This window comes from Saccoglossus kowalevskii, chromosome 15 (assembly GCF_978046115.1).
Source record: "Saccoglossus kowalevskii chromosome 15, keSacKowa6.1, whole genome shotgun sequence".
Taxonomy (NCBI): Eukaryota; Metazoa; Hemichordata; class Enteropneusta; family Harrimaniidae; genus Saccoglossus; species Saccoglossus kowalevskii.
Window position 1 is genome coordinate 5,445,323 of NC_140655.1, and position 20,746 is coordinate 5,466,068.

The following is a 20,746-nucleotide window of genomic DNA, read 5'->3' on the forward strand; positions in this document are numbered from 1 at the left end:
TTTCGCTGAAGGAATGATTTAGTGAAAATAAAATCCAGCGAATATACCTTGTTTCCTATATAAACTCATCAAAAGTCAGTGAAAATAAATTCCATACAAATCATCCAAAAAGTCTTTTCACGAAATTAATTCCAACTAAAATAAAGTATTTTACAGTAGCATATAAAAGTGTAGAATATCAACTGTAGCATAGCATAGCATAGCATAGCATAGCATAGCATATATGTAGCATAGCATAGCATAGCAAATATGTAGCATAGCATAGCATAGCATATATGTGGCATAGCATAGCATATATGTAGCATAGCATAGCATATATGTCGCATAGCATAGCATAGCATATATGTAGCTTAGCATAGCATATATGTAGCATAGCATAGCATAGCATAGCATATATGTAGCATAGCATAGCATATATGTAGCTTAGCATAGCATATATGTAGCATAGCATAGCAGATATGTAGCATAGAATAGCAGATATGTAGCATAGCATAGCTTAGCATATATGTAGCATAGCATAGCATATATGTAGCATAGCATAGCATACATGTAGCATAGCATAGCATATATGTAGCATAGCATAGCATAGCATAGCAAATATGTAACATAGCAAGTATAGCAGATTTGTACATAGCATAGAATATTTGTAGCGTACCATATATATGGCATAGCACAGTATAGAATATAGTACAGCAAAGTGTAGCATTATATAGCAATTCTGTAACACATTGCAAAGTATCACCAAGCATAGAAGACTTGTACATACATGTAGGTGAGCTTATATGCAACATAGCAAAAAGTAGCATCGCATAGTGTAAAATGGAAGTTTAGCAAAACTTGGCATAGCATACAGTATATGTAGCAGAGCAAAGTATAGAAAATATGTAGTAAAATAACCCATATCATAACCTCAATAAAAGTACAAATCCAAGACTGTCTCTCTTTTTAGTATTTTTCTAGAAATACAATTTGATGTCATTGACTCATTAACTACAGAATAATATAGATAGATAGCATAGCAGAGCCCAATAGAAAAGAGTGATAATACTTACAGTGCAAATTTTCATCTCTCTCAGAAATCTTTTTAACGTCTTTTCCAAGTCTGTGGAGCCGGGGATTGCACCAACAAAATGAAAGAATACATACCAACCATTCTCACCACCTCTGTAAACAATTGGGAGAATAAAAGAAATCTCATACACATCAAACTCAAAAACACTAACGGTGAAATATACTGTCTGAAAACACTGCCTTCAATCCTTTAAAAATCAAAGAAAACTTTTGTCAATTTTTATTTTTATTTTATTTTTATATTTTATTTTTTTGTATTCAACTGTCCACCAGGACCCATAGCCAATGATAAATTATATTTTTAGCAGTAATCCCACCTTTTGTCAAGGTATGGTCACATGTAATCTGAAGTTCACACATGATATAAAATTTATTTATTCACTGATACTATCTGATAATAGCAATCAACCACTAGTACAGTGACCCCTCGCTAAGTCGTGGGCGTCAGGATCCAAGCAAAAACTGTGACTTATCGATGATCGTGACTACTGCGTGGCCTCCTGAAAGGGCGGGTTCATGCATTGAAAATGGATAAAAAACACATATATATGCACATGTGTTTATTTAAAGTAAGTTTTATTTATTGAAAAACATCACAGCGTCACAGCTTTAGTGATGTCATCATTGTTTAGTCTGCCTCTTGGTAAACTTACAGAGTTATATTAAAAGAGACTGACCGAGAAGTATGTGAAGTTGCAATTTGACACTCCCGTCGACACCTTGAGTCAGGCTGATGTCACCTTTTGCATCTCAGTAATTGATGGACAGTAGGTGTTAATTTGTCTTCTCTAGCCTTTTAACGACCAATTAAATACATGATGCAATGAAATATTAGTTCTATCAAAACAAAATAGAATTTTTGGGAGCCATCAAACTAACTGCGACTTAGTCGAAACCACAAATTACTGGCGCGCAGCTTAGTGAGAGTCACTGTATGCCCAATTAGACGTGCATCTCCAATAGAAGCGCATGTAAACAAGTCATTGAAAATGACATGATAGTCCCCATTAAATTTGTGAAAGTTCTCTCTGGAGGGGTTGTCACGAGCGTGTCCTTGAAACTTGAGTCCAAAGTGGCGTATACAAGAGATTGTTTATTTACATCAAATTCGAGCACATGTTGCGTGACGACCCCTTTTAAGACATAGCAAAAGAAAACATGGATCACAAATGAAAGCATGTTCAAGTTATCACATTTTAAACAAACAAGATGGCCACCAGTCTGCCATATTTGATCAAATTGCAAACATGTACATGTACATGTATCCATTTATGACATGCTAAATATCAATAAAAATGATACATGGGTGACAGATATAGTAATATGGCCAAAAATAAAAACAGTTGTTATTCGGCCATCTTTGAACTGATTATGAAACAAAATTGTATGTATGGTGTATGTGCCAAATACAAATGAAAATGGTACATAAATCTTGGAATATAGTAGTAATGCCAAAAATCCAGATGGCTGTCAATTGGCAATCCTTGATACGATTTTGAAACAAATTGTCATGGATATGTATCCTAACATGTATAATCTATGTACCAAATTTGAATGAAAACTGACAAAGCACGTCCAAAATAGGACATTTTCAAAAAACAAGATGGCTGCCAGTCGGCCATTTTGAATCGAATCGCTAAACCACTGCATGTGCATATGTCCCACATAAAGTACTAGGCACATGGAAAGAATGAACGGAATCAGTTTGACGGATTCTGAAATATGACTCTGGACGGACGCACGAATGTACGCACGGACGGATGGGCGGATGGACGCACGTAGGAATGCATGGACGAACGCATGGACGGACGGACGGACGGAGACCGAATTTATATGTCACCGTAATTGAACAAACATTTTCCAGATAACTTTGTTTTAAATTACTGTACCCTGGAATTTTGTTGTTTTCTGATTCGTTAACAGCAGTCTCTGCAGCTTTCGCAATGATAGAAGACTTTCCCATACCAGGCCCACCGAGCAGAATCAGAGGCACATCTATGGCTATACCAACTACATAGTCTGCAAGCTAAATAACAGAACAGACAAGTATACTTTTAGAATAGTTTATGTACTATTATGTAAATTTCTGTGAGGAACACTGAGAAAAAACATTAATGATCAGTTCAAGTTTCTGAAGTAAGAGATTAATTAATTTTTATCTTTATATCAGAATAATAACAATTATTATATATCTGTCACTGTAAAGCCATAAGTTACAGTGTGCCGTAATTTTGTGGTATTGCACTGGGTATTTTTATCCTACCATATATGGAAATGTGTATTCCAAATATGAAATGATTATGTGTGTAAACATCCTCGAATAGTAAAAACAGACATGGCTGCTCCCAGGGTTTGAACAGACCCCACACAAAGAAGTTTGCTAAATCTGTTTTAAAAGTTTTGGATTTCGGCATTTCCATGATGTATTCCTGGGAAAAAAACATGTATAATAATAAGGTTATTATGAGGATACTGCAAAGTATGCACTCAGACAGTATGCGGTCGCATCGACCTCTGCTGTGTGCCGGCAGATACTCCTGCTTTACTGTCTTTGGCATACTTTGCAGTATCCTCGTAATAATCTCATATTACAATGGATTATTTTTATATAGCAGCAGTGGTGTTGATGTAGTTTTTTTTAAAGTTAGAGCTCTCAGGGAGATAATCATTTAGACTCACTCATGAATAGAATGAAATTCACAACATCTGAGCTTCTGAGTGTGTTGTCAAATTTGTTCCAGTGAGTGTATATATCTGCCAAGCAGTACAATCACAACATACGTCATTAAATTGGCTACTACCTTGAGTAAAATGTCCTTTCTTCCGAGTACAATGGTTGATCTATCATTCATGAATGCTTCGTGTGAAAGTCGTTCTTGGTCGTAGTGGTCCAACGGTGTGCTATCTAGTGGATACTGCTTCTCAATTCTACGCTTAAAAAATTCTAAAATCTACAAAAAAAAAAAAACTTTTTTGAGTTGATAATACCGTTTCAAAATTAACATGCAGTCACCACACTATGCTATGTTAATATGGGTCACATATGGCAAATATACCACATGGAACATACAGTGTTTCTAACACAAAATGTACTTACCGACTATAGCACCTTATTAGGTTATGGGAAACACATGCATACATTGAATAACAAGTAATTGCATTACATAGTCTCTGCTAGTAATCAAGTTAAAATAATATAGTTTTGTTTATTATAATATAGTTTGGACATGAATGATCAGAAAGTGTCAGAGATATGGCTCTGGAACAGCATACATTAAAACAAAATGGCCACCAGTTGGCCATTTTGAAACCAATCTGGAAAAACAAAACAAGCAGCCTATCGGCTGAGATAGCTCGGCTGTCAGAAATGCACATTTCAATTAAAGAACTGAAGACATCATCAGAAAATGAACAATATGTATAGTATCAAAGCAATCGGACTTACAGTTTTTAACAAGAAGTCGAAAATATCACTTTCTACCAAAAATGACCAAAATATTCACCAAAATTAGAGAATTGAAGATATCATCACGAAATGAACAAATCTGAGAAAGGTCTACATGTAGTATCTATATATGTAATATCAAAGCAATTGAACTATTGGTTTTTAACAAGAAGTCGAAAATATCACTTTTTACCAAAAATTACAAAAATATTCACGAAAATTAGAGAATTGAAGACATCATCACAAAATGAACAAATCTGAGAGAGGTCCACATGTACCGGTAGTACCTATATATGTAATATCAAAGCAATCGGACTTGTGGTTTTTAACAAGAAGTCGAAAATATCACTTTTTACCAAAAATTACAAAAATATTCACCAAAATTAGAGAATTGAAGATATCATCACAAAATGAACAAATCTGAGAGAGGTCCACATGTAGTACCTATATATGTAGTATCAAAGCAATTGGACTTGCGGTTTGTAACAAGAAGTCGAAAATATCACTTTTTACCAAAAATGATAAAAATATTCACCAAAATTAGAGAATTAAAGATATCATTACAAAATGAACAAATCTGAGAGAGGTCCACATGTAGTACCTATATATGTAATATCAAAGCAATTGCACTTGTGGTTTTTAACAAGAAGTCGAAAATATCACTTTTTACCAAAAATGACAAAAATATTCACCAAAATTAGAGAATTGAAGATATCATTACAAAATGAACAAATCTGAGAGAGGTCCACATGTAGTACCTATATATGTAATATCAAAGCAATTGCACTTGCGGTTTTTAACAAGAAGTCGAAAATATCACTTTTTACCAAAAATGACAAAAATATTCACCAAAATTAGAGAATTGAAGATATCAACATGAAATGAACAAACCTAAGAGAGGTCTACCCAAGGTACATATACACCAAGTATCAAAGCATTCAGGCTTGTAGTTTTCAAGAAGAAGTCGAAAAAGTAAAACATTGACACGGACGACGACGACGACGACGGACAATCGCTCATATGATAAGCTCCGCTCGACAAAGTCGACAGCGGAGCTAATAATAATCAAGGCTCCGCTGGAATTAATTTTCGCTGAAAAGACTTTTTGGGTGTTTTGTATGGAACTTATTTTCACTGATTTTAGATGAGTTGAATGTGAAATATTCGCTGGATTTTATTTTCACTGAATCATTCCTTCAGCAAAAATAGCGAAAAGAAATTCCAAGTGAAAATAAAGTATTTTATAGTATCAACTTGTTGGACTCCTGAAAAATATTCAAAACCAGCTTTTCAGCTTTTCTATCCCAAAGATAGATTCTATTTATAATTAAACAACAGTGGCAAACAACAGCATTGTGTTACAAGGCATGCATGGCACAGTCCCCGTTAGTTATCAAATTTAAGATATATAGTTTTGTTTATAGTAATATAGCTGGAATATAACTGTGTCAGGAAAATGATTTTTTAACATTAAAATGATTGACATTTGTATCTGATGGTCAAACAAGTACTTGTCCATATTGGGAGATATTGCTCTGGAACAGTATTAATTAAAAACAAAATCAGCCATTTTGAATTCATGTATATATCTATAACATGCTGAATAATGAATATTAAAAATTTGAACATAATCAGTCAAATAAAGTCAGAGATATGGGTCTAGAAGCCCATTCATTAAAACAAAATGGCAGCCAGTCAGCCATTTTGAATTTGATCTGAAAAATAAAATTGTTTGCATCAAGGTCCCATAATGTCTGATGTATATACTAAGTTTGAACAAAATCTATTTGTAAACAGCCGAGAAATGCTTGATTTTTTAGCGCAAAAATGGCTGCCATTCGGCCATCTTGAATCAGATGTTGAAACAAATTGATGTGCATATGTATAATATCATGTATGATGTATGTGTGAAGTTTGATTATGATTCGTACAGGCATTTCTAAGATACCGCACACACGGACGGAAACACGGACGCACAAGGGTCAAAACATAAGTCCCTGTTTTCGGACGACGTTCAAACGGGGACTAAAAATACAGTCTGGCAGCTGTGTTTACAACATAACTAACATGATAATAGACCATTTTCCATTCTGAGCGAGATCCCACATTATGCATAAAATGAAACATAAAAACAGAACAGACAAGTTCACAGTGTCATAGTTGCATCAAAACATTGAATGGGATTCGTCAAACGCAATATATTTGGAGGTAATTCTGAACTTAATATTGATACACATTTTATGAAGGATCTGCATTTCAAAACTGAATTATAAAAAGAAGCCAAGCTCATAATCCAATAATTTCTTTTTTGTGGCAGACACTTAATTCGCACTTTTCAGGCAGTATGCAAGATCATGCAGTGAACAGAAAATGACATAAATGTGTTGATTTCCATGGCACATGAACCTAAAGATACATGCACACAAAAGTTTTACTTCTCAGTTACCAACCTTGCTGGTGAATGTCCCATCAAGTCCTTTCATTTTTGCTTTTTTTGTTTCCTCGTCCACTCCATTATAGTGACATTTATACTTGAAGAAACGATCACCCTAACAAGAAAAATTTTGAAATCAGCAACAGCATTTTGGGTTAATAAGGTTAGGTAATTATAACACGATAATACACTTTATTTTTAATTTATTAATCAGCAATATAACAACTACTGTCATCTTCTTATTACACCAGTTCACGCATTTCATCCTAAATTCACAAAATAGTCTCATTTCTAGCACTTTCCTTCAGAATATTGGCACTATTAAAGATAGCCATATTTTTTGAATAAAAACTGAAAATTTACCCAAATTTTGTCTGCTGGCTTCAAAATTAGGGTTAATTTTCAGAAATACTTAAGAGATGAAAAAAGTGCACCAAAATTGAGGCGAGAAAATCTGGTAGTGAAAAAGCTAGCAACGAAAATTCTCATAATCATCTGGAAAAACCTGTACTGATGTGTTTGAAAGTATTACAAACATATTCAAAAGTGTTATGGATGTGTTTGTATGTGTTTACACCTCTACCTTGTTAGAAAAATTAAACAACGCAGCAATAAAGTGCATGTTAACGAATCATGAAACACTAACAACTATTTAGAGACATGTAAAATGTTTTTCACTGATATTTCAAGATATGTTATAATAAAATTTAATAAAAATATGGCAAAATATGCAATTCATATTATCTTTGCTCTATTATCCAAGATAGAAAAAATGACAAATTTGGTTTAAGTGCACTTGTTGTATTGGGATGCACAGAGCAAATACTGCCAACAACTTTAACTTTGTAAGAGACAATTTCAGAAAAAATAGTGAAATTTTGTAGCAGTGAAAATTTGATTGAGGTCGAAATTTTTTCTGCATGATTTGTATTTACGAATCCTGGCATCACGAACATTTGAAAATTAAACAGTCTGGTAACATCATATAACTAACTTATTACAATATTATAACATAATAAATAACAAATTAGCAATCATATTACTTGCTTAATAATTCAACAGTATTTTATTAGAGCTCCAGCTGGTTTAAGCAAGCAAAAATAACTTTGAAAATATGATCAACTCAAGTTCGGCTCCAATAAACCCTTGAGGTTGAACTCCAATAGAACTGACAGTCTGAACGAGAACCCCATATCGAGGGCGTTGTTCTAGTTCTTCTCTGAACAAACCAGCCAATCTGATGGTGTTCAGTCACAACCATATACGACTGTCAATTGATGGGAAGAGTAATAGCCGATCTCGGATAAAATGCTGTTGTGTAATCAAATATGTCCGTGTAGCATAAAGTAGCATACCATCGAAACTGGAGACTAAAAAAATACAGTTTTTATTAACACAACAATTGAACAGAAACAGTTAAGCTGAGTTGAATATTCATTATGAAAATAAAAATAGATAGTACCAATCAAGCATCAAGCAGTTAGGTAACATTGAGACTACCAGAACAGAATAAGTCTACATGCAAAATAGTAGAAAAGAATAAAATAGAACAGAATAGAATAGAATACATACACCACAGGAAGCACATTTCTCACTGGAAAACTAGATTACCAGGATTAAAGAAAAGCCATAATTAGAATCAATAGAAAAGAAATTTAGCACATTGATAGCATGACCAACCTTCATCTACCAAAGGTCATAACTGTGTGCACTAATGCATTAGATCACCAATGAGCTATACTCACTCAATCACAGGTCAACTAGTGAGCTGTACTCACTCATCTACAGAAGGTCACTTGAGTGCTGTGATCACTCATATACTAGATCACCAATGAGCTATACTCACTCAATCACAGGTCAACTAGTGAGCTGTACTCACTCATCTACAGAAGGTCACTTGAGTGTGGTGATCACTCATATACTAGATCACCAATGAGCTATACTCACTCAATCACAGGTCAACTAGTGAGCTGTACTCACTCATCTACAGAAGGTCACTTGAGTGCTGTGATCACTCATATACTAGATCACCAATGAGCTATACTCACTCAATCACAGGTCAACTAGTGAACTGTACTCACTCATCTACAGAAGGTCACTTGAGTGCTGTGATCACTCATATACTAGATCACCAATGAGCTATACTCACTCAATCACAGGTCAACTAGTGAGCTGTACTCACTCATCTACAGAAGGTCACTTGAGTGCTGTGATCACTCATATACTAGATCACCAATGAGCTATATTCACTCAATCACAGGTCAACTAGTGAGCTGTACTCACTCATCTACAGAAGGTCACTTGAGTGCTGTGATCACTCATATACTAGATCACCAATGAGCTATACTCACTCAATCACAGGTCAACTAGTGAACTGTACTCACTCATCTACAGAAGGTCACTTGAGTGCTGTGATCACTCATATACTAGATCACCAATGAGCTATACTCACTCAATCACAGGTCAACTAGTGAGCTGTACTCACTCATCTACAGAAGGTCACTTGAGTGCTGTGATCACTCATATACTAGATCACCAATGAGCTATACTCACTCAATCACAGGTCAACTAGTGAACTGTACTCACTCATCTACAGAAGGTCACTTGAGTGCTGTGATCACTCATATACTAGATCACCAATGAGCTATACTCACTCAATCACAGGTCAACTCGTGAACTGTACTCACTCATCTACAGAAGGTCACTTGAGTGCTGTGATCACTCATATACTAGATCACCAATGAGCTATACTCACTCAATCACAGGTCAACTAGTGAGCTGTACTCACTCATCTACAGAAGGTCACTTGAGTGTGGTGATCACTCATATACTAGATCACCAATGAGCTATACTCACTCAATCACAGGTCAACTAGAGAGCTGTACTCACTCATCTACAGAAGGTCACTTGAGTGCTGTGATCACTCATATACTAGATCACCAATGAGCTATATTCACTCAATCACAGGTCAACTCGTGAACTGTACTCACTCATCTACAGAAGGTCACTTGAGTGCTGTGATCACTCATATACTAGATCACCAATGAGCTATACTCACTCAATCACAGGTCAACTCGTGAACTGTACTCACTCATCTACAGAAGGTCACTTGAGTGCTGTGATCACTCATATACTAGATCACCAATGAGCTATACTCACTCAATCACAGGTCAACTAGTGAACTGTACTCACTCATCTACAGAAGGTCACTTGAGTGCTGTGATCACTCATATACTAGATCACCAATGAGCTATACTCACTCAATCACAGGTCAACTAGAGAGCTGTACTCACTCATCTACAGAAGGTCACTTGAGTGCTGTGATCACTCATATACTAGATCACCAATGAGCTATACTCACTCATATCACAGGTCAACTCGTGAACTGTACTCACTCATCTACAGAAGGTCACTTGAGTGCTGTGATCACTCATATACTAGATCACCAATGAGCTATACTCACTCAATCACAGGTCAACTAGTGAACTGTACTCACTCATCTACAGAAGGTCACTTGAGTGCTGTGATCACTCATATACTAGATCACCAATGAGCTATACTCACTCAATCACAGGTCAACTAGTGAGCTGTACTCACTCATCTACAGAAGGTCACTTGAGTGCTGTGATCACTCATATACTAGATCACCAATGAGCTATATTCACTCAATCACAGGTCAACTAGAGAGCTGTACTCACTCATCTACAGAAGGTCACTTGAGTGCTGTGATCACTCATATACTAGATCACCAATGAGCTATACTCACTCAATCACAGGTCAACTAGTGAACTGTACTCACTCATCTACAGAAGGTCACTTGAGTGCTGTGATCACTCATATACTAGATCACCAATGAGCTATACTCACTCAATCACAGGTCAACTAGTGAACTGTACTCACTCATCTACAGAAGGTCACTTGAGTGCTGTGATCACTCATATACTAGATCACCAATGAGCTATACTCACTCAATCACAGGTCAACTAGTGAGCTGTACTCACTCATCTGCAGAAGGTCACTTGAGTGTGGTGATCACTCATACACTAGATCACCAATGAGCTATACTCACTCAATCACAGGTCAACTAGAGAGCTGTACTCACTCATCTACAGAAGGTCACTTGAGTGTGGTGATCACTCATACACTAGATCACCAATGAGCTATACTCACTCAATCACAGGTCAACTAGTGAGCTGTACTCACTCATCTACAGAAGGTCACTTGAGTGCTGTGATCACTCATATACTAGATCACCAATGAGCTATACTCACTCAATCACAGGTCAACTAGTGAGCTGTACTCACTCATCTACAGAAGGTCACTTGAGTGCTGTGATCACTCATATACTAGATCACCAATGAGCTATACTCACTCAATCACAGGTCAACTAGTGAACTGTACTCACTCATCTACAGAAGGTCACTTGAGTGCTGTGATCACTCATATACTAGATCACCAATGAGCTATACTCACTCAATCACAGGTCAACTCGTGAACTGTACTCACTCATCTACAGAAGGTCACTTGAGTGCTGTGATCACTCATATACTAGATCACCAATGAGCTATACTCACTCAATCACAGGTCAACTAGTGAGCTGTACTCACTCATCTACAGAAGGTCACTTGAGTGTGGTGATCACTCATATACTAGATCACCAATGAGCTATACTCACTCAATCACAGGTCAACTAGAGAGCTGTACTCACTCATCTACAGAAGGTCACTTGAGTGCTGTGATCACTCATATACTAGATCACCAATGAGCTATATTCACTCAATCACAGGTCAACTAGTGAACTGTACTCACTCATCTACAGAAGGTCACTTGAGTGCTGTGATCACTCATATACTAGATCACCAATGAGCTATACTCACTCAATCACAGGTCAACTCGTGAACTGTACTCACTCATCTACAGAAGGTCACTTGAGTGCTGTGATCACTCATATACTAGATCACCAATGAGCTATACTCACTCAATCACAGGTCAACTAGTGAACTGTACTCACTCATCTACAGAAGGTCACTTGAGTGCTGTGATCACTCATATACTAGATCACCAATGAGCTATACTCACTCAATCACAGGTCAACTAGAGAGCTGTACTCACTCATCTACAGAAGGTCACTTGAGTGCTGTGATCACTCATATACTAGATCACCAATGAGCTATACTCACTCAATCACAGGTCAACTCGTGAACTGTACTCACTCATCTACAGAAGGTCACTTGAGTGCTGTGATCACTCATATACTAGATCACCAATGAGCTATACTCACTCAATCACAGGTCAACTAGTGAACTGTACTCACTCATCTACAGAAGGTCACTTGAGTGCTGTGATCACTCATATACTAGATCACCAATGAGCTATACTCACTCAATCACAGGTCAACTAGTGAACTGTACTCACTCATCTACAGAAGGTATTGACACTATATGTAGCTCACCTTGAACCTGCCCTGTAACATGGATTTGAGTATCTTCAGCTTGGCGGGGGCTTTAGGATTATCATCCACAAAGTTTTCTTTTTCCTCTTCTGGAATGCTATTAACAAAACTTGTCTCTCTGATGGCAAAAATTGCTATGACAAAAAAAAAAAATACATTTAGTACAGTGAGAAACACACATGATACATTTAATATATGGCAGTGAGAAATAACCATGATACATTTGAGATATGGCAGTGAGAAATAACCATGATGCATTTGAGATATGGCAGTGAGAAATAACCATGATGCATTTCAGATATGGCAGTGAGAAATAAACATGATGCATTTGGGATATGGCAGTGAGAAACGATACTTTGGAGATATGGCAGTGAGAAACAATAATATGTTGGAGATATGGCAGTGAGAAACAATAATATATTGGAGATATGGCAGTGAGAAACAATAATATATTGAAGATATGGCAGTGAGAAACAATAATATATTGGAGATATGGCAGTGAGAAACGATGATACATACAATAATAACAAACTGGTCACTGGTAGCATAGTCTTGTGATTTAAAATCTTACCTCCACTAGCCAAGATTCATTCACTAACAAATCAGACTATAGGGGGACTGTGGTTACTTCGCAGATGCTTGTGTTTGACCAGGCCTGGTTGACGCCAGTATAGCGCAATAAAATTTCATTTGATAGAGAGATGACTGCACAGCCCTGTCATGTAGTCCCAAACATGAATATGACTTTGGCAAAAATGCACTATATGTGTCATTACTAGCACTCGCTATTTGCACATAAAATAAGCATCCAATGTTCAGAACTAGAAATAAATGCTGAAAAAACTGAAAAAAAAAACTTACAATTTGGGTTGTCTTGTCTGAATGCACCATGCATGATTTCCATTTCTGTTAAAGACAAGCCAAACACCCATCGATAATCTTTGATAAGTCGTTCTGGAACTTCCCCATCTATCGGAATCCAACCGCATCTTTCACTAATGACGTTCAATGAAAACAAAATTTATTAGAAAGTAACACAAAAATTTCGAAGAAAATATTTAGTGGAGAAAAGTGTTGATACACTTTCTCATAATTGGCCCAGAACGACAGACACCGAAAGTTGTAATGAGCACATTCAAGAATTAAAATTTTAGTTTTAAATAAAAATTGTAATAAAATTATGGCATATTTTTATGCTAATTATTGACCATTCATACACAGATGCATAAAGATAGAGACCATCAACTTTTCTGAAAACAATGGCCACCAGTCAGCCATCAATAAGAATCAGTGGTATTACAAACCAAATTGACGAGCTTAACTTCTACTCAAATCTGTACAAATTCGAAAGATGAATTAAGATGCACAATGGAAAGATGCAAATCAAATGCATCTGTATTGCAGATTGAAGAATGCAACAATTCAAAAATCATCATCACTTACCTGGTCATGTTTAAAAAATATGGGAATTTATTATCTTTATAACATCTATCGATTTCACCAAGACATGTCTCTAGTGTCTCCTGACTGGTGCTGTCTTTGGGGATTCCCTGCATGAATGAAAACAATATTAGCAACAGCAATATTAGTGACAGCAAAGTTAAGCATTAAAATGCTTGAATTAAAGGCTTCTCACCAACCAAATCACAGAAAAGTACCACCAATCAAATTATATAGGGCTTCTCACCAACCAAATCACAGAAAAGTACCACCAATCAAATTATATAGGGCTTCTCACCAACCAAATCACAGAAAAGTACCACTAATCAAATTATATAAGGCTTCTCACCAACCAAATCACAGAAAAGTACCACCAATCAAATTATATAGGGTTTCCTACAAACCAAATCACAGAAAAGTACCAGCAATCAAATTATATAAGGCTTCTCACTAACCAAATCACAGAAAAGTATCACAAATCAAATTATATGAGGCTTCTCACTAACCAAATTACAGAAAAGTATTACTAATCAAATTATATAGGGCTTCTCACCAACCAAATTACAGAAAAGTATCACTAATCAAATTATATAGGGCTTCTCACCAACCAAATCACAGAAAAGTACCACCAATCAAATTATATAGGGCTTCTCACCAATCAAATTATATAGGGCTTCCTACCAACCAAATCACCGAAAAGTACCACCAATCAAATTATATAGGGCTTCTCACCAATCAAATCACAGAAAAGTACCACCAATCAAATTATATAGGGCTTCTCACCAATCAAATCACAGAAAAGTACCATCAATCAAATTATATAGGGCTTCCTACCAACCAAATCACCGAAAAGTACCACCAATCAAATTATATAGGGCTTCTCACCAATCAAATCACAGAAAAGTACCACCAATCAAATTATATAGGGCTTCCTACCAACCAAATCACCGAAAAGTACCACCAATCAAATTATATAGGGCTTCTCACCAATCAAATCACAGAAAAGTACCACCAATCAAATTATATAGGGCTTCTCACCAATCAAATCACCGAAAAGTACCATCAATCAAATTATATAGGGCTTCCTACCAACCAAGTCACCGAAAAGTACCACCAATCAAATTATATAAGGCTTCTCACCAATCAAATCACAGAAAAGTACCACCAATCAAATTATATAGGGCTTCTCACCAATCAAATCACAGAAAAGTACCATCAATCAAATTATATAGGGCTTCCTACCAACCAAATCACCGAAAAGTACCACCAATCAAATTATATAGGGCTTCTCACCAACCAATCACAGAAAAGTACCACCAATCAAATTATATAGGGTTTCTCACCAACCAAATCACAGAAAAGTACTACTAATCAAATTATATAAGGCTTCTCACCAACCAAATCACAGAAAAGTACCACTAATCAAATTATATAGGGCTTCTCACCAACCAAATCACAGAAAAGTACCACCAATCAAATTATATAAGGCTTCTCACCAACCAAATTACAGAAAAGTATCACTAATCAAATTATATCGGGCTTCTCACCAACCAAATTACAGAAAAGTATCACTAATCAAATTATATAAGGCTTCTCACCAACCAAATTACAGAAAAGTATCACTAATAAAATTATATAAGGCTTCTCACCAACCAAATCACAGAAAAGTATCACTAATCAAATTATATCGGGCTTCTCACCAACCAAATTACAGAAAAGTACCACCAATCAAATTATATAGGGTTTCTCACCAACAAAATCACAGAAAAGTGCCACCAATCAAATTATATAGGGCTTCTCACCAACCAAATCACAGAAAAGTACCACCAATCAAATTATATAGGGCTTCTCACCAACCAAATTACAGAAAAGTATCACTAATCAAATTATATAGGGCTTCTCACCAACCAAATCACAGAAAAGTACCACCAATCAACTTATATAGGGCTTCTCACCAACCAAATTACAGAAAAGTACCACTAATTAAATTATATAAGGCTTCTCACCAACGAAATCACAGAAAAGTACCACCAATCAAATTATATAGGGCTTCTCACCAACCAAATTACAGAAAAGTACCACCAATCAAATTATATAAGGCTTCTCACCAACCAAATCACATAAAAGTACCACCAATCAAATTATATAAGGCTTCTCACCAACCAAATCACAGAAAAGTACCACCAATCAAATTATATAGGGTTTCCCATCAACCAAATCACAGAAAAGTGCCACCAATCAAATTATATAGGGCTTCTCACCAACCAAATTACAGAAAAGTACCACCAATCAAATTATATAGGGCTTCTCACCAACCAAATTACAGAAAAGTACTACTAATCAAATTATATAGGGTTTCTCACCAACCAAATCACAGAAAAGTGCCACCAATCAAATTATATAGGGCTTCTCACCAACCAAATCACAGAAAAGTACCACCAATCAAATTATATAGGGTTTTTCACCAACCAAATCACAGAAAAGTACCACCAATCAGATTGTATAGGGCTTCTCACTAACCAAATCATAGAAAAGTACCACTAATCAAATTATATAGGGCTTCTCACCAACCAAATCACAGAAAAGTACCACCAATCAAATTATATAGGGCTTCTCACCAACCAAATCACAGAAAAGTACCACTAATCAAATTATATAAGGCTTCTCACCAACCAAATCACAGAAAAGTACCACCAATCAAATTATATAGGGTTTCCTACCAACCAAATCACAGAAAAGTACCAGCAATCAAATTATATAAGGCTTCTCACTAACCAAATCACAGAAAAGTATCACAAATCAAATTATATAAGGCTTCTCACTAACCAAATTACAGAAAAGTATTACTAATCAAATTATATAGGGCTTCTCACCAACCAAATCACAGAAAAGTACCACCAATCAAATTATATAGGGCTTCTCACCAATCAAATCACAGAAAAGTACCACCAATCAAATTATATAGGGCTTCCTACCAACCAAATCACTGAAAAGTACCACCAATCAAATTATATAGGGCTTCTCACCAATCAAATCACAGAAAAGTACCACCAATCAAATTATATAGGGCTTCCTACCAACCAAATCACCGAAAAGTACCACCAATCAAATTATATAGGGCTTCTCACCAATCAAATCACAGAAAAGTACCACCAATCAAATTATATAGGGCTTCTCACCAATCAAATCACAGAAAAGTACCATCAATCAAATTATATAGGGCTTCCTACCAACCAAATCACCGAAAAGTACCACCAATCAAATTATATAGGGCTTCTCACCAATCAAATCACAGAAAAGTACCACCAATCAAATTATATAGGGCTTCCTACCAACCAAATCACCGAAAAGTACCACCAATCAAATTATATAGGGCTTCTCACCAATCAAATCACAGAAAAGTACCACCAATCAAATTATATAGGGCTTCTCACCAATAAAATCACCGAAAAGTACCATCAATCAAATTATATAGGGCTTCCTACCAACCAAATCACCGAAAAGTACCACCAATCAAATTATATAAGGCTTCTCACCAATCAAATCACAGAAAAGTACCACCAATCAAATTATATAGGGCTTCTCACCAATCAAATCACAGAAAAGTACCATCAATCAAATTATATAGGGCTTCCTACCAACCAAATCACCGAAAAGTACCACCAATCAAATCATATAGGGCTTCTCGCCAACCAATCACAGAAAAGTACCACCAATCAAATTGTACCACCAATCAAATTATATAGGGCTTCTCACCAACCAAATCACAGAAAAGTACTACTAATCAAATTATATAAGGCTTCTCACCAACCAAATCACAGAAAAGTACCACTAATCAAATTATATAGGGCTTCTCACCAACCGAATCACAGAAAAGTACCACCAATCAAATTATATAAGGCTTCTCACCAACCAAATTACAGAAAAGTATCACTAATCAAATTATATAGGGCTTCTCACCAACCAAATTACAGAAAAGTATCACTAATCAAATTATATAAGGCTTCTCACCAACCAAATCACAGAAAAGTATCACTAATCAAATTATATCGGGCTTCTCACAAACCAAATTACAGAAAAGTACCACCAATCAAATTATATAGGGTTTCTCACCAACAAAATCACAGAAAAGTGCCACCAATCAAATTATATAGGGCTTCTCACCAACCAAATCACAGAAAAGTACCACCAATCAAATTATATAGGGCTTCTCACCAACCAAATTACAGAAAAGTATCATTAATCAAATTATATAGGGCTTCTCACCAACCAAATCACAGAAAAGTACCACCAATCAAATTATATAGGGCTTCTCACCAACCAAATTACAGAAAAGTACCACCAATCAAATTATATAAGGCTTCTCACCAACCAAATCACATAAAAGTACCACCAATCAAATTATATAAGGCTTCTCACCAACCAAATCACAGAAAAGTACCACCAATCAAATTATATAGGGTTTCCCATCAACCAAATCACAGAAAAGTACCACCAATCAAATTATATAGGGCTTCTCACCAACCAAATCACAGAAAAGTACCACCAATCAAATTATATAGGGCTTCTCACCAACCAAATCACAGAAAAGTACCACTAATCAAATTATATAAGGCTTCTCACCAACCAAATCACAGAAAAGTACCACCAATCAAATTATATAGGGTTTCCTACCAACCAAATCACAGAAAAGTACCAGCAATCAAATTATATAAGGCTTCTCACTAACCAAATCACAGAAAAGTATCACAAATCAAATTATATAAGGCTTCTCACTAACCAAATTACAGAAAAGTATTACTAATCAAATTACATAGGGCTTCTCACCAACCAAATTACAGAAAAGTATCACTAATCAAATTATATAGGGCTTCTCACCAACCAAATCACAGAAAAGTACCACCAATCAAATTATATAGGGCTTCTCACCAATCAAATCACAGAAAAGTACCACCAATCAAATTATATAGGGCTTCCTACCAACCAAATCACCGAAAAGTACCACCAATCAAATTATATAGGGCTTCTCACCAATCAAATCACAGAAAAGTACCACCAATCAAATTATATAGGGCTTCCTACCAACCAAATCACCGAAAAGTACCACCAATCAAATTATATAGGGCTTCTCACCAATCAAATCACAGAAAAGTACCACCAATCAAATTATATAGGGCTTCTCACCAATCAAATCACAGAAAAGTACCATCAATCAAATTATATAGGGCTTCCTACCAACCAAATCACCGAAAAGTACCACCAATCAAATTATATAGGGCTTCTCACCAATCAAATCACAGAAAAGTACCACCAATCAAATTATATAGGGCTTCCTACCAACCAAATCACCGAAAAGTACCACCAATCAAATTATATAGGGCTTCTCACCAATCAAATCACAGAAAAGTACCACCAATCAAATTATATAGGGCTTCTCACCAATCAAATCACCGAAAAGTACCATCAATCAAATTATATAGGGCTTCCTACCAACCAAATCACCGAAAAGTACCACCAATCAAATTATATAAGGCTTCTCACCAATCAAATCACAGAATAGTACCACCAATCAAATTATATAGGGCTTCTCACCAATCAAATCACAGAAAAGTACCATCAATCAAATTATATAGGGCTTCCTACCAACCAAATCACCGAAAAGTACCACCAATCAAATTATATAGGGCTTCTCACCAACCAATCACAGAAAAGTACCACCAATCAAATTATATAGGGCTTCTCACCAACCAAATCACAGAAAAGTACTACTAATCAAATTATATAAGGCTTCTCACCAACCAAATCACAGAAAAGTACCACTAATCAAATTATATAGGGCTTCTCACCAACCAAATCACAGAAAAGTACCACCAATCAAATTATATAAGGCTTCTCACCAACCAAATTACAGAAAAGTATCACTAATCAAATTATATAGGGCTTCTCACCAACCAAATTACAGAAAAGTATCACTAATCAAATTATATAAGGCTTCTCACCAACCAAATTACAGAAAAGTATCACTAATAAAATTATATAAGGCTTCTCACCAACCAAATCACAGAAAAGTATCACTAATCAAATTATATCGGGCTTCTCACCAACCAAATTACAGAAAAGTACCACCAATCAAATTATATAGGGTTTCTCACCAACAAAATCACAGAAAAGTGCCACCAATCAAATTATATAGGGCTTCTCACCAACCAAATCACAGAAAAGTACCACCAATCAAATTATATAGGGCTTCTCACCAACCAAATTACAGAAAAGTATCACTAATCAAATTATATAGGGCTTCTCACCAACCAAATCACAGAAAAGTACCACCAATCAACTTATATAGGGCTTCTCACCAACCAAATTACAGAAAAGTACCACTAATTAAATTATATAAGGCTTCTCACCAACCAAATCACAGAAAAGTACCACCAATCAAATTATATAGGGCTTCTCACCAACCAAATTACAGAAAAGTACCACCAATCAAATTATATAAGGCTTCTCACCAACCAAATCACATAAAAGTACCACCAATCAAATTATATAAGGCTTCTCACCAATCAAATCACAGAAAAGTACCATCAATCAAATTATATAGGGCTTCCTACCAACCAAATCACCGAAAAGTACCACCAATCAAATTATATAGGGCTTCTCACCAACCAATCACAGAAAAGTACCACCAATCAAATTATATAGGGCTTCTCACCAACCAAATCACAGAAAAGTACCACCAATCAAATTATATAGGGCTTCTCACCAACCAAATTACAGAAAAGTATCACTAATCAAATTATATAGGGCTTCTCACCAACCAAATCACAGAAAAGTACCACCAATCAACTTATATAGGGCTTCTCACCAACCAAATTACAGAAAAGTACCACTAATTAAATTATAT

The 20,746-nt window shown here is 35.7% G+C and overlaps 1 protein-coding gene across 1 annotated transcript in view; it reads right to left on the reverse strand.

Annotated features, from left to right (window-relative positions):
• Positions 1-20,746, reverse strand: part of LOC102807084 (TPR repeat-containing protein DDB_G0287407-like) — a 47,179-nt gene that overhangs the window by 17,617 nt on the left and 8,816 nt on the right. Inside the window, exons 6-13 of the mRNA XM_085508643.1 lie at positions 13,846-13,952; positions 13,264-13,397; positions 12,403-12,536; positions 8,306-8,320; positions 6,967-7,065; positions 3,873-4,022; positions 2,961-3,097; positions 1,053-1,164 (exon numbers count right to left, since the gene is read on the reverse strand). Coding sequence (XP_085364769.1) covers positions 1,053-1,164; positions 2,961-3,097; positions 3,873-4,022; positions 6,967-7,065; positions 8,306-8,320; positions 12,403-12,536; positions 13,264-13,397; positions 13,846-13,952 — 888 coding nt within the window. The remainder of the gene's footprint in view (positions 1-1,052; positions 1,165-2,960; positions 3,098-3,872; positions 4,023-6,966; positions 7,066-8,305; positions 8,321-12,402; positions 12,537-13,263; positions 13,398-13,845; positions 13,953-20,746) is intronic.